The sequence below is a fragment of the Nicotiana tabacum genome, chromosome 18 (genome assembly GCF_000715075.1).
Source record: "Nicotiana tabacum cultivar K326 chromosome 18, ASM71507v2, whole genome shotgun sequence".
In the NCBI taxonomy this organism is placed as follows: domain Eukaryota; kingdom Viridiplantae; phylum Streptophyta; class Magnoliopsida; order Solanales; family Solanaceae; genus Nicotiana; species Nicotiana tabacum.
Window position 1 is genome coordinate 158,538,468 of NC_134097.1, and position 15,543 is coordinate 158,554,010.

At 36.9% G+C, this 15,543-nt stretch overlaps 1 protein-coding gene across 2 annotated transcripts; it reads left to right on the forward strand.

The window, feature by feature from the left end:
* The first annotated feature begins 4,331 nt into the window (after positions 1–4,331).
* Positions 4,332–14,148, forward strand: LOC107798318 (uncharacterized). Of its 2 annotated transcripts, none has more exons than XR_012702434.1 (20): positions 4,332–5,616; positions 5,855–6,055; positions 6,561–6,665; positions 6,767–6,832; positions 6,919–7,083; positions 7,449–7,526; positions 7,604–7,710; positions 9,439–9,550; positions 9,648–9,714; positions 9,806–9,933; positions 10,061–10,117; positions 10,963–11,151; positions 11,267–11,359; positions 11,453–11,538; positions 11,611–11,677; positions 11,757–11,823; positions 11,934–12,070; positions 12,409–12,500; positions 13,120–13,283; positions 13,622–13,757. XR_012702434.1 is itself a non-coding variant. In XM_016621290.2 (20 exons), exons 1-20 carry the CDS (start codon positions 4,435–4,437, stop codon positions 13,802–13,804), a joined length of 3,249 nt encoding a protein of 1,082 aa, XP_016476776.1. In that variant the 5' UTR covers positions 4,335–4,434; the 3' UTR covers positions 13,805–14,148. The 2 variants fall into 2 exon arrangements, 1 of the variants encoding a protein (XP_016476776.1); XM_016621290.2 differs by having other exon boundaries at positions 4,335–5,616; positions 13,120–13,186; positions 13,622–14,148.
* The last annotated feature ends 1,395 nt before the right edge of the window (positions 14,149–15,543 follow it).

A 15,543-nucleotide genomic window follows, 5' to 3' on the forward strand; every position in this document is an offset into this window, starting at 1 on the left:
CAGGCTTTTCATATTAAGCTATGTTGGCTACAAATATGTTTCAGAATTATATTAGTATTTCCGCACTTTGATTTATATCATTCAGAATTTCAGTATATCAGCATGTGTTAGTTTATCTTCCGCATTCAGTATGTTATGATATCACATGTTGATTCAACCAGCCAGTTGGTTCGCTCGGTCACATGTAGTCAGGCACTAAGTGTCGTGTTACGTCCAGGCCCAGGTTCGGGGCGTGACATAACTTTCGGCCACTAACAGTTGGGCTCGAGTAGCCTCTTTCTCCGAGGAAAGACGATCCATATTTTGCTTCCACATTAAAGTCTCTGCCTTTACCTCATCTACCTCTCCTTGGAGTTACCCTATCGTTTCATGTAGATATTGGACCTGTGAGATCGAATCATTAGCCGTCACTCCCAAACCGAGGCCATAAGCGTCTTACATGCTCGGTCAGTTCACTTTGTTCTTTCTGGGCCACAGCAGCTTAGAGACCTTCGATTTCTCTTTCTTTTTGCTCACCAATAAGCTTGAGAGCATTCTTCTCCTCGGTAAGCCTTTGAATATCGGTCTCATGCCGACCTAGTTCCGCTCGAGATTTGGATAATGCCTCCTGATAAAGCGCCAAGGCCTGCACAGATAGAAGAAAAGAGATTATATAAGAAAGGAAGAAACACAAGTATGATATCAACAAAGAGAGTCAAAATCTTACCCGATTCAGAGCCTGTTGTGCTTCATCGAAGAGACTCGGAGCCCCACTCGAATCCTTCTTCGATGTTGCCATAACACTCGAGCCAACAACATCGTCAACCCCAGCAAAACAGCCACGAAAAGGTCTTCCCCTCTAAGGGCACCTTCTACGTGAGGAGTCTGCATGGCCCGAGCCTCTCGAACTTCCTCATCTGAGAATAAAGGAAACGGAGGGGAGTCTCCGATTTTTATTGCTCCAAGTGGGTCACTCGGGGTGCTCTCTCTATTTCGAACAGCCTCGGGGCTGGCCTCCACAGCCATTTACGATGTCTTCTTACCCCGAGGTAGGGTTACCTCGTCTCCCATCAACTTGGGGACTCCAGTTGAGTATCTCCATTTTCGACCAATCTGGTGGCCTTTTGACCCTTAGTGCTAGCTCATGTTCGAGCCACTAGACCAGTATCATCCTTTTTCTCTTCTTCTTCTTCCTCCTCTTTTAAGAGTTGGATCAACTCCACCGATAAAGGAATAACCTCACCCTTGCGGGCTCGCCTCTTCTTAAGTTTTGGCTCGTCCAGGTTCGTGGAACTCAAGACTTCTTTCTGTTTTCGCTCTTTCTTCTATTTCAGAGCGGGCAGTTGGGAAATGTTTTCTTCCTCCCCGGACGGGGGCCTCATTACAGCATTGTCTCCGAGACCTGTATGAAAGGAAATCAAGTAAAAATGAAAAGAAACATTTTAAAGAAGAGCATCAAATGCATGTAAAGAAGCTTACCATGATTTTTGGCCTCCCATCGGCCTTTTCCAAATGGCACTATTAGCGCTCAACATACGAAGAGGTCGAAGCCAGTTTCAAAACCCAGATCTCGAGGTTTAGAATTGCACCAAGCACCCAAGAAACCGCTGCATCATACGAAAGGATGTCGATGAGAAAAGGAAAAAGAAACAAAGCAATAAACAGAAGCTATAGGTGGGTTTGTACTTATGCTTCATGTTCCATTCGTCGGGGAATGACATCTTCTCGTCCGGGATTATATTGGAAGTCCTCACTTGAACGAACCGGCCCATCCATCCTCGATCCTTGTCCTCATCTATGCTCGAGAACAACACATTGGTAGCCCGACGTTGAAGCCTTATTAACTCGCCTCGATAAAGACGGGGGCTATATATTCTGATGAGATGATCGAGGGTGAAAGGCATCCCTTCGACCTTGCTCACGTAGAATCGGAGCAGAATGGCGATCCGCCAAAAAGAGGGATGGATCTGCCTAGGGTTATTTGGTATTGACGGCAGAAGTCAATGATGACGGGATCGACAGGGCCCGGTGTGAAAAGTTAAGTGTAAACACTTACAAACCCTTTTACATGAGTAGTGATGTCTTCTTCGGGGGTCAGAATCACCACTTCTTTACCTTCCCAATGGCAATCTTTCTTCACCTGCTCGAGTTCGCCCTCAATTATCGAGCATATATATCTCGACATTGGCTCGCATTGACCAGGGACCGACGAAGTTTTCTCGACTTTAATGTCGGAAGTAAGATCACACCCCCGGGAACACACTCCTCAAGGTGTGGCTCCACCGGCATTTTATCGCCGGCTAACCGCGATGAAGAAGTTTTTTCCTTTTGAGGAACAATTTTTGACGTTTTTGCCATTTTTATATGGGTTTAGAGAAAGAAGAAGATAAGATTTGTTGTTTTGATAGAAGGTTGACAGCATGATTTGAAAAGTTTGCAGAACTGAAAAACTTGGAAGAAGTAGATCGCTCTGAAGATTAAGAGAAGTTTGAAAGTAAAGTTTGAGAAATTATGAGGAAAACCTATCTATAATGTTCGCTATGACAGTTCAAATACACTGGTCGCCGACCACCAACTGACGCTCATTAATAATTTTGGGAACTGTACCGACGGGACACTTCAGTCGCTTACGTCATGAGGGTGACATCATAACCAGTCGAGGTACAAAATCGAAGGCTCAATTCGTTTCTTTTTATTACACTCCAAGAAACGATGGGACTATCTGTATACGGTTAAAATCGGGTCTACCCGATTTTACTATTTAATCGAAACTAGGGAATTGCTTCGAGGGTTAGCCTCGAAGTGGAGCGGATCAAAGTGACGAAGGCAAGGTGCTGTGTTCGAGAACCGAAATACCTGCCGAGGTCGAAGCTGGCGGTAAGGGTGTCAATGGATATTCGAAAACCGACTAAACCGACCGAACCGTACCGCACCGAACCGATTTTTAGGTTTCTTTTTAAGAAATCGTAGGTTTTTATATAAATATATAACCGCACCGATAATTAGGGTAGAATCGAAAAAATACCGAACCGTATCGAATAAATTTTACATGTAGAAAGTATATTTATTTAGTAAGTTTAAAAATAATAATGCATTAAATTTTCTTTGAGCCTTGGAATTATGAAAACTATTACAAGCCAACAAGTAATTAAATTCAAAATACTAATTCCTAAAACATATTATGCTACTTTTACTTAAACTAAGTTATTTCAAGTATCTTTATTAGCAAGACACAAAGTATTCTAGCGATTATGAGTAGCAAACTATAATGTATCAAATATGTTTCCTTTCATATAACTTAGATTTATCTTTTTGAATATTTAATCTTCTATAGACTTTATTCTTGAGTCCCACCTTGGTATATCTTTCAACTCGTGTGATTAATATTTTCTTTGCCTTTGTTTGATTTCTTTTACGCTGTTGTAGAATAGTTGATGGATCTATACTCTAGCCATCTTTTTTTTTATTTCATCACCCTTTAAACAGTTAAAATGTCTAGAGAGTTTTGCTAAGTCCTATAAAAGAACGTATGCTATTGCAATTCTACTTCTACTGGTAAATTTTACATGATATTAAAAAAAATACCGAAAATTAACCGAACCGTATCGATACCGAAGAGAAACCGACATGATTGGGACGGTTTCGAAAAGTCTAATTTTGGTTATACATAATAGAATAACCAAAAAATTGGTATGGTACAAATTTTATAAAATAACCGGTCGAACCGAACCATTGACACCCCTAGCCGGCGGCAATCGAGATCAAACAAGGCAAACTCCGAGCGAAGCACGATAACAGGAAAGAGAGATATCCGTGACTGATCGAAGATCGCGGCGGAAATCTCGGAATGGATCAAATCAAAGGCTGTTAATTAGCTAATCATGTGATTTCCTTCTATAATTAGAGTTATACCATAATTAGGACTCCTCTACTATATAAAGAGGAGTCCCCATCATTTGTAAGCACGTCACATTACATTAATGCACATCAAAGCAATACAATACTTTCTGGCATATATTCTTATTCACTAGCTTGTTACATTTTAACTGTTCTTGCACAAACTAGCTCGAGAGTATTCAAGCTCGAGGGCTGAATCATGTTCAAACACTGGTTTATTTTATTTAATTATCAATTTATATTACTAATCTTTACGTTTATCAATTAGTATTAGATGAAATCACATATTTTTAAAATTATATTATAAGTTTAATTGTTATCTAGTTTTTAGGGTAAGCAGAGCATTTAAAAACAAAGTACTATTAAGTTTTCTGTCATATTTAAATTTCATTCATGACAAATACAAGGCTAAAAGGGCTGCTGTTTCTTCTTCATTTTTGTTAATTTTTTTAATTGGTATAAATTCTTACGTAAGTCGAGAAATCTCTACAGTTAAGTAAAATAAGTACTACTAGTATTTGAAACTCCATAGTTGTCTCTCGCAACTCTCTCTCTCTCATGGATACGGAATCGACTGAGTTCCAGAGGGCCGAAATGGAGGAAATTCTCGGGACCGACTCAGAAGAGGCATTTGAAACTTTAATTTCCGATGAAATGTGGAACTCCGAGGAAAAACATTTGGAGGCTAAGTCAATGTTCAACCTGATGAAGCACAAGGATCCTGAGTCTCTTGCTAACAACCTTATTGACTTTCTCTGCTATTCCGATAACCTTGATTTCCCTCCAAGGTGCGCTGTACTCCTCTGCGAGTTTCTTAGTGATCGGGATGACGACATTGACTGGTCCACTTGGGGCAATCTAAGTGAGGGGACTCAATCAAGCATCAAGTATGTTCTTCTTAGTCATATGAAGATTGAAGAATCACAATCTGTTATAATAAAGCTCTGCGACATCGTTTCAAAGTTGGCTGCTTCACTTCTCCCTGATAACAACTGGCCTAATTTCTTTTTTGACCTTGCAGTGGTTGGGAACGAACCAATATTCCGCTGGGTGACAAATATGCACTCGTTATTCCTAAGTTTACTAAATGATGATACTTTTAATATTGAATTGAGGATGGATGCCCTGAGTGCTGTGACCAGCCTCATTCAGTTCATACCGAATTCAAATGAAAAACAGCGTTTTCAGGATCTATTACCAGGTATGATGAGGACGCTGACGTTGGCTGACGCATCGAGCAACGGTGAGGCAGCCCGGAAAACGCTTGAATCCCTTTTAGAATTGGCCAAGTATGACCCTGGTTTTTTCAGGCTGCAACTAGTTGTTGTTGTGGGTTCAATATTGGAGATAGCTGAGGAGGAGAAATTGGAACAAGGGACAAGGTACTTAGCAATTGAATTTTTGATAACTTTGGTTGAGACGAGAAAGAGGGCCCCAGGAATGATGAAGAAGCTGCCGTTGTTCATTAACAGATGCTTTGCTATGTTATTAAAGTTAACACTAGATACTAAGGATGACCCAGCTTGGCATACTGCCGAGACCGTGTTTGATGATACAGGGGCAACAATTAACTACCACGTTGGTATGAACTGTTTAAAGCGGTTTTCTGCTGCATTAGGAGGTAACTCTGTTGCTCATATTGCTATAGAGCAGATATCTGCTTACTTGGCTGCCCCAGAGTGGGAGAAACGACATGCAGCTCTCATTGCACTTGCTCATATTGCCAAAGGTTGCTTAAAGGTACAACAGTGTTGTCTATTTAGTTGTGTATACAATTATTATGGCTGTATTTTTGGTTTTATTATAACACATACTATTATTTTAACTCGTAGCATTAAGAGGGGCTTTTTGCTGGCAAACTGCTTAAATTTATAAGATAGTTTGCCCCCATGCGCACATTACTATACCAGAATGCCGTATACTACTTTGTCTTCTCTTAGGTGATTACCTTGGAATCATGGCTTCTTTGCTATTACAGGTGATGATTAAGAATCTGGAGCAAGTGGTCGATTTGGTCCTAAATGTTTTGCAAGATCCTCATCCTCGAGTAAGATATGCCGCTTGCTATGCAATTGGCCAGTTGTTGGCTGAGTTCTCTCCACATTTGCAAGAACAATTCTATAACCAAGTATTGCTTGCATTGTCAGCAGCTCTGGATGATTTTCATTCACGAGTGCAGGTTTGTCCTATGTGATATATCCTGTACTGTGGGAGTTGGCTCTTCATGTGATATCTTGACATAATCTTTGAAATACTCTAAGAAGTCTCTTGGCTATATATGTTTTAATTTGCTTAGTCACACAGTCACTTGTGCTTTTCTGCAGCATGAGGCAAATGAAGGATGTATTGTGTAACATCCCTTCTAGAACCTTTTAAAATTAGTATTATAATTTTATCTAACTTATTAGATTCACGTGTGTGTTTATGGAAAATTTTCTTTTACAACTTTATTTTGGTTGCATTAATAGCTCTCTTGCTGACTTACAAGAACGTTAAGTGATTGTAATTTGTTGGATTATAGAGGAAGTAATAATTATTAAATGTATGGGGAGATGTCTAAAGTATACCCTTAAATAAAGTTTCCAGAACAATCTTAGGCCTAAACTTTTTGTAGATGTGCTACGCCTCCATTCAGTTGTTGATTCCAACTAATTTTGTCCTTTCCTCTTTCGGCATTTTCATAGGCATGTGCAATGACAGCTCTCGTGGACTTCGGTGTGCCTGACAAGCCAGAAACTTTGATTCCTTACCTAGATGATTTTGTTAACAAACTGCTTGTACTAATACAGGTGTGGAAATATAGAGGCCGACAAATTACAAAAGTATGTCACTGCTGACAAGTGCAAGAGACTAATGATGCTTTTTCGCCTTTTTGTTGCTTGAAATGTAGAATGGCAAGCAAATAGTCCAACAAGAAGCATTAAGGGCATTGGCTTCTATAGCTGAATCTGTTGAGGTATTAACTGGTGCATTTTTTCGTGACTCAGTTCTATTTCCACTTATATTATGAATCATGAAGGCTAATATATTCTACGTCAACAGGGGCACTTCCGAACGTACTATGACACTGTTATGCCACACTTGAAAACTGTCCTGAGAAACACAGATCTTAAATCTAATCTCATTCTTCGTGCCAGAGCAATAAAGTGCATAAGCTCTGTTGGGCTTGCTGGTGGAAAAGAGAAATTTAGAGATGATGAAAAACAGGTCTTCTATCAATTATGCCCAGTGGATCCACTACATTCTTTTTCAGTTCCATACTCATGGGATGCTTAACACTATATTGATCCCATTGATTGGGATGGCTTCTTTCTTTTTCCGTTTGTTATGCTTTGTCAGATGACTGTACCATAGTCAAACCGTAGTGTAGATTACTCTTGTTTGAGTTGCTACTACTTTCAATAATAATGTGCAACAAAATAATGACAGGGATATCTTTCCTCTTACCAATTCCACTTTGGTTTCCCTCCTTTCTGCTTGTCTTGGCATTCTCATTCTTGTTTATTTTCCCCTGGCCATTTCTCAACATGGAGCTCACTTTATTTGTTTCCTTTTTGTTGTTGTAATTGAAGGTTATGGAAGAGCTTATGTCATTACTAGGAATATTACAAATGAAGGCGATTGATCCTGTTACTTATTACATGCTAAGCGTATGTTTATCACTTGATTTTAAGATTAATATTTCTGTCTAGATTGGCATGTCTTTATTTTCTTTATTACATTGCAGGCATGTAGTAACATTTGCGAGTGCCTGGAGCAGGAGTTTCTTCCTTATATGAATGTAGTCATGCCCTTTTGTATTCAATGTGCTCAACTTAAATTAGATAATAAAAGGTACTAAGATTTTATCATCCAGGTTTGACTTTCTCTCTACATTGCCTGTGAAAGCGCATCCAAAGGTCTTACAAAAATCTTGGGCTTCTCCACCTGTTGCTTGAGGTTTTAAGCTGGATTAGATTCATTCAAATAATATCAGAACCAAATTCTAACCAATAGAAATCGGACAAGCAAACCAGTATATAAAAGATGAAATATCTCGGTGTATAATATGTGCTGATGATGCAATGATAATTGACAAAGCTATTAAGAGAGGCAACCAAAAGCTTGAACTATGAGAAAACATTGTGGAGAGAGGGTTTTACAAGTAACAATTAGGTATATGCATTGCAAGTTTATCCTACATAAGAAGAATAAATTTGAGGTGAGACTAAAAGGAATTGATGTGCCAGATGTAGACAGTTCAAATATCAAGGCTTAGTCTTTCTCGAGAATGTCCTGATAGATTTTATATATATATATATATATTAAAAATAGAATAAGAGTGTTACATGATAGGAAGACACTGTTGAAGTAAAAGGCAAGTACTATAGAATATCTGGAGACCATCAATGCTATACGAATAAGTGTTAGTTCTCTATGACCACACATATCCACAAGATGAATGTCTTAGAAACGCAATGTTAAGTCGGATGTACCATCAAATTAACAAGACTGGACAAGTTTAGAAATAACCACATAAGAGAGAAGGTGCAAGTAGTATATATAGAGGATAACTTGAAACAAGAAGTAGTATATAGAGGATAAAATAAGAGAAGTAGCCTGAGATAATTTTGCTTGTCCTACGTAAACCTTCTATGAACTGGTTCATAGGTGTGACACTACTATGATTGAGGATATTAAACAGAACAAGGTAGACGTCATACACATAGGTAGAAGTTGTCCCAGAAGACTTAAAATCTGTTGGAATAAGTATTAGTTTAACGAAGATCAAACTACAATGAAAGAAGTATCCATATAGGCGGCCTAAACTAGCGGGATTATAGTTTTAGTTATTGTTGGAACACTTACAATAGGTGCAGTGTTTGACAGAAGTCTAGTTTGGTTAGGGATCTCTATGACAGTATAAGATAAATGTCATAATAGTTAATCTAATTGAGAATCCTTAGGTTGTCCTAAAGATAAATTATTTAGTATTGAATCGAAACATGCTTAAATAGAGTGGAATCAAGATTAAGGATTCATATTACAATTCCAAACAGTTTGGGATCAAGGCGTAGTGGTTGTTGTTTATTGATAAGCAAGACGCTTTGTTTAAAATTTAACGTCTATCGATATGACAAACGGAACCATGGCACAAGGTGAACATACTTTTGATAGATGAATCTGATCATGGTAAGTGGAACCGCGACATAAGGTGTACATTTTCTGTGTAATTTTTGCTATTGAGTTGCTGTAAATCTATGTTGCACTATTTAAACCTAAAAGTCCGTCGTCAAGCCTCTTCTCATTGTGTTCTGCGCACATTTACTGACTCATAGTCTGAATTGGATTGCCAAATGCTGTAGTCAAATTAATCTAAAGATGTGTAGTCACCACATCTTTAGGAGTACCTGTTTTTGCCTTACTCAACAACCGTATTAGTTTTTTGAGATGGGTAGTTAACTAAGTAAAGACTTCTTTCTAATATGATTTCTAGCTAGTTCTTTAACAAGTACTAAGACTTCTGCGAGATGTGGTTGTTACGGGGTACCTAGGATCTCACTTACACTTCACATTTTGCAGTATAGAGAAAGTCAAGAAAAGAGATGTCCTAGAGGTGAAAACTAAAGCCTGTAATTTGCTACGCAACTATGCTGATATATTGAAGGAAGACTTCTACCCATGGATTTCCCAGGTTGGCATGAAAACCTGTGCCTTTTCTTTTCTTTTCATGTGTTGTTGAATGAAGTCAAATTAAACAAGTGATATCAATGGGTTAATGCATGAAACAGGTTGTTTCAATCTTTGTTCCGCTTCTTGACATCTATACCCACGAGATCAGGGCATCTGCTGCAAAAAGTGAGAATTCTCATGACTTCATATGTTTTTTTTTTGTTTTCATTTAATCTTTCCCGTTGCTGATGCAATTTTATAATTTATGCTGTTTAAGCCATGCCCATCTTGTTGCGTTCTGCTAAACTGGCTGTTAAGAAAGGGATTGCTAAAGGTGAAAGTGAGTCATCCACGAAGAACTTGTCAGACCATATAATACAGTCTTTGCTATACGCTATACACACGGTTGTCCTTAACATCAGTACTTATGTTCTTTTTGTTCCTTGTTTTTTTGGTGGATTAAATGATTAAGTTGGGTCGTCTATTTGGATACTGCAAAATTTACACTTGATATGTTTTCTCATGTGCACAGGAGTACGTGACAGAAACATGTGCAATCATGCTAGATAAATTGAACGACTGCCTGCAGGTAGGTTATATTCCAACACGATCAAACTGTTGGCCTTTACATCTCACGCATTAAATACAACATGATTTTAGTGCTTGTACCTCGAGGTATTGTATATACATGTCCCTAAGTTCATCAAGCATGTTCAACTATTAATCAAGGAGATACCTCCCTGACCCTAGTCAGTAGCCAAAGACGACCCCTCGTCTTGAGCTACGCATAGGTTTTTATGATACACAAAATACCTTCTGGTTATTATCAAGTTACTAAAGAGGCTGATACGTTGGGATTCTTCTTAGTGGCGGATTTAGACTAAACACAACGGGTTCAAGAATTAATTCCGATTAGTTTGAACTATGTATATTTGTGTAAAAAAGATCCTCAAAATTTTTGTAGTCACTCTAGATATATGACCCGATTTCTTATCCTTCTCTAGAGATCTAAACGAGACACTCGCCAAACTCTTACCAGTTATATTCTCTAGAAGCAAAAGAAAGCTTATAGTACAGCTCTTATGCGGAGGAAGACATGGGGAAAATGAGCAATGACTTGCACGCTAATATGTTCAGGGATCAAGTAAAGGAGGACCTCTTTATTTGATTTTTACGTGTGTGAACGCATGTAGAACTCATACCTACAAATACATGGTTAACCCATAATAAAATGTTTAAACATTGACAAATAGCATAATCACAAAATCCACTTGGCGTATTGACTTTGTGATTAGATTGGCTCCATAAGCCAACTTATGGATATTATTTTTAATATTTCATAGTAGTGTCAAGTTAAGAGTAACAGTGGCAGAAGGCAAGCTAGAATGCAAAGGAATATTTTTGCTATTGTGGTCTTTTTGTATCTTCTTTCAGATTTGTGGACCACTTCTCAGTGAAAGTCAGGTTCCTAGCGTCGTGGATGAAATAAAGCATGTCATTACAAAAAGTTCAGATAGAAAACAAGAACTCACGGAGAGAGCAAAAACAGAAGACTTTGATGCTGAGGAAGCTGAATTGTTGAGGGAGGCCGAAATAAAGCAAGAAGACGTAATTTTTGGCAATGTATGTTCTATATAAGAATGGAGTTCAGGCATTATAAGAACACAATGTTGTCTTTCTACAAGTATTTCACTTCGAATCTACCAATATTTTTGAATCATACTATCGTTCTTAATAGGTTGGTGAAATATTGTGCACATTCATCAAATCTTTCAAGACTTCTTTCTTGCCTTTCCTTGACGAGTTGTCATCATATTTACTACCTATGTGGGTAAGTTATAACCAATGTCATCTTAACCTCTAGCTGTTTTTTCCATTTAAATCTTATTGTTTTCCACATCCAATATTTCTTGCTTGTGTGAAGGCCAAGGAGAAAACACCTCGTGAAAGATGTACATCTATTTGTATCTTTGATGCTCTTATGGAGGAGTGCCCTGAAGCAGCTCTAAAGTAGGTCTATTTGTATGGGTATTTCTCAAATATGGGTTCCAAAATCTGATTGTTACTTCCTGTCAAAATTAGGTACTATGATGTATGTCTTCCTTTAGTTTTGGACGCAAGCAATGATGAAGACCCAGATGTTAGACAGGTTTGTACATCTTACTGGTTGTAATAGATTTAAGTCAAGTTGCATTCGCTACTTGTGCTTACTCTGATGTCATGTTCAGGCTGCTCTTTATGGACTTGGAATTTGGGCGGAATATGGTCGTACTTCTTTCAAACACATTGTTGAAGGTATGACATTGTTGAATGTGATATTGAGACCATTTTCATCATGGATAAGGGGAAAAGAAGTTATATGTTTTTCTTTTGTATCCACTTAATCTTATGACCTGAACCTGCAGAAGCTTTGTCGAGCATCAATGTAGTGATAATGCATAAAAATTCTCTTAAACTTGAGAATGTATGTGCATATGATAATGCTGTTTCTGCACTTGGTAAGATATGCCAGTTTCATGGTGAAAGTATCGACTTAGCCCAGGTATGTCTTTTTATCTGTTGATGCATTTCTTATACCTTCAGCTCATATATGTTTGAGCTGGCATTCCAAAATTTCAGTTATAAATTTTGGGTACTTCATTGCATGCATCAAAAAGTTTAAGTAATGTCATAATGTTTGGATCAGATAATTGTCTTTTCAATATTAGTCTAATAAAATCTAGAAGTCAGTAAGTCAATTGAATCATCCTGAGAAACAATTGCTAACGACCATGGATATAGTCGTGTGATGCTTGTTTTAATGCCTGCATATAGAGATTTACAAGAGTAGTCTACTATGCTTGTAATTTCCCCTAATTCTTATTCCAAGGCATTTGGCAGATTATTCCAGCTTGGTTGAATTGCCTGCCTATAAAAGCTGACTTGGATGACGCCAAACATGTTCATGAACTGTTGTGTTCAATGGTCGAAAGGTACTGGATTGGTTTGCTCTATGCTCATTTACTCTGGATTGGTTTTGCTATCTTAGCATTGGTCATTAAGGCTGTTTACAGGGGTAACAATGAAACTCAGTTCTTAGCAATTAATGCAATTATATTGCTTTTGGAAATTGTTTTTCGTTATGTTGTTGTGAACCACAAAAGAGAATATCAAAATTCACAAATGGCAACATGTTATTAGAAATCTTTTCTGTAGAAGAGATTGTAAATTCTAATAGTTCTTAACAAAAGAATGTATCTGTGTTAAATGAATTCTGTAATTTTAGATTTAGGGAAAACTAAAAAAACATCTGTCTGACGAAATTAGTGAAGCAATATATTAATACTGTAGTAACTAGTTTACAAGTTAATGACAGTGCATCTGCAACAGTTTTGATATATTTGGTATAACAAAATTTCATTAGGCGGTGAAACCTTTAAATACAGATGAATCTGACTTGACAAAATCATCTTGTTGGTGGTTGTTACTGAGATTTATCTAGGTTTTGAACTGACAAACTAAACATTAACATGAAGTGCAAACTCTAATATGTGATCTCATATATCAACGCCTTTTAGTCTTTTACTGTTTACTGAATTTTCTCACTTGCAGGTCCGACAAGGAACTTTTAGGTCCCAATTATGAATACCTTCCAAAAGTTATTTCAGTTTTTGCAGAGGTCAGTGTGAAATCAAAGCTGATCTAGATGCTCGACTGAGTTGTTCATTTGTGATAGACATGAAGATTTTGCAACTGTGATTCTTTTATTTATTCTTGTAAGAAAAACAGTAAAACCTCATGAAATTCTATAAATTGCATTCTGTATTGTTTGTGTTATGTTTTTTAAGTATCAATTTGACTATCAGCTCTCTGTAGCTGCAAATATCTGATAAAAGAACAAGGTAAAATATTATCAGAGTAGAGTAGAAAAAACCAACTATGTAGAAATACTGTTCAAGGATCTAACTTTAAATAACATTCACTTCTTTTACTTCCCTTGTCCTTTAAATTAATTTGCCAATATGATTGTCTCACTGTATCGTGGAATGTGGCGTTTATCAAACTAAATTTTATGTTTATGGAAACAATCAGTAACTGTCTGTTACTTCTGTAGGTTTTGTGTTCTGAAAAGGAACTTGCTACAGAAGAAACTGCAAATCGTATGATTGATGCATTGAGGCATCTTCAGCAAACACTACCAATAGTCACCATGGAATCAGCATGGTCATATATTTTGCCTCGGGAGGAGATGGAATTGAAATCCATTATGTCACCTGATGGAATTGAAATTCAATGAAACTATTATTACTGTAGTTTTTGTTGGGCAAACATTTTGATGATCGATAATTCTCCAATGTAATATCCTAGCTTATCTTGTGTGATCACTCCAGGGCGATGGTTCAGATGTTGGGTTTGTTATATTTAACAATTTTCACACTCCCCAACTCCAACACGCATACTACTATGTAAGTTGTAACAGTGCGTCATTTCTTCAGCTAAAAGAGTCAAGAGTGTATCAGTTGTTAGCACAAAGGATTGAAGATATTCTGCAACATCTACATGTATTATATACTTCTTAAAAGCACTACTCTTCCAAACATCATTGAAGGAATAATTGGATTATGTTCGTTGTAGTTTTAATGCTTTGTTCGATAAATACTCCCCACTTATCTTTTCAATTCTCAGTTTGAGTACTCTACTTAGCATGTAACTTGGAGCCCATCATATAAACATTCTTTTTATCTTTCTTTGACAATAGTAACATTTTCATGTCAAAGGCAATACTCTTACAGCTTGTTTGGATAGTTGTTGTTATACCATATTTTAGCCAAGTTAAACTAGTGTATAACATTTTTGGAATTCCGGGGTTTTATAATTTAAGAGAGTCAATACCTAATATATTAAGAATTCATACAGCTTGTATCATTAGAATTGTGACGTATAAGTAGATATTTGTATTTGCTCCTGAAAACCGTTGTTACCCTAATTTCCAGTTTTAGATTTATGTTTAGGCATGTATCAAGCCTTTAAGTGAACCAACTATATATTTAGCAAGACTCATGCATCAAACTAATCAATCTTACATATCCATGAAATATTGATGTGACATTTCTCCATCTCAAGGCATCTTTCAGCTAAAACAGATCACCAATTCAGTACTATTCCAACTATCAAAAAAGCTCCCATATTTCTGTACATTAGAAACCTATAGTAGGTTTAGTTGATGTTAAGTTTATAAAATGCAGCGTGAACCATAAGATTCTCTTGTACCTACTATAGTCTACATGAAACTAACTTTATATTTGTTGGATGATATATTGTTTTTTAATTTTAGTGAGAAGCATGGGATGTATCCAAATGGCAGATTTTTGGAGGGAAGAAGTACAATAAGTAGTTGAGAAAATGATGAAAGCTTCGTGATTGCAACTTAGTTTTATGGTTGACTAAGTACAAGTTGTCCTAATCCACCAAATATTATGCTATTTTTGTCAAGAACTAGACCACATTTAACTTTTGTTTCTTTTTATATTTGTTGTGCTTCATTTGTATTTTAATAACATCCTATCTAGAATCTTATATTATATGTACTGGCTAGCATGTCTTAGTCATTTTTAAATTTTCTCTTTCTCCCTTTCTTGTGAAGTTGTTAAAATGTTGATTCTAGAAAAGATTTTATAGTTTTTGCTAGTATTATTTTTTACCATCTTTGAAATGAACTCATCTTCTTTATTTTTGAAAACATTTTTGGTTTCCACCGGTTGTCTAGTACTGTTTTGGGCCCGATTAATTCAGATTTACGCCAAAAAATTTTATTTTGAGAGAAAAGCGTTCCTACCGAAAAAGATTCTAGTTTCAAGATTCGAACTGAAACCTTTTGTTAACGATAAATAAGTATTTATCATCCCATCATAATATCTGGTGGTACAATAATTTGTCAAATTAAGATCACTCTTTGTTAAGATAAGCATAGTATATCATTTATGTGCTTTTTGCGGGCACCAATAATGAATGATTCATGGTCTGCAAAAATGACAA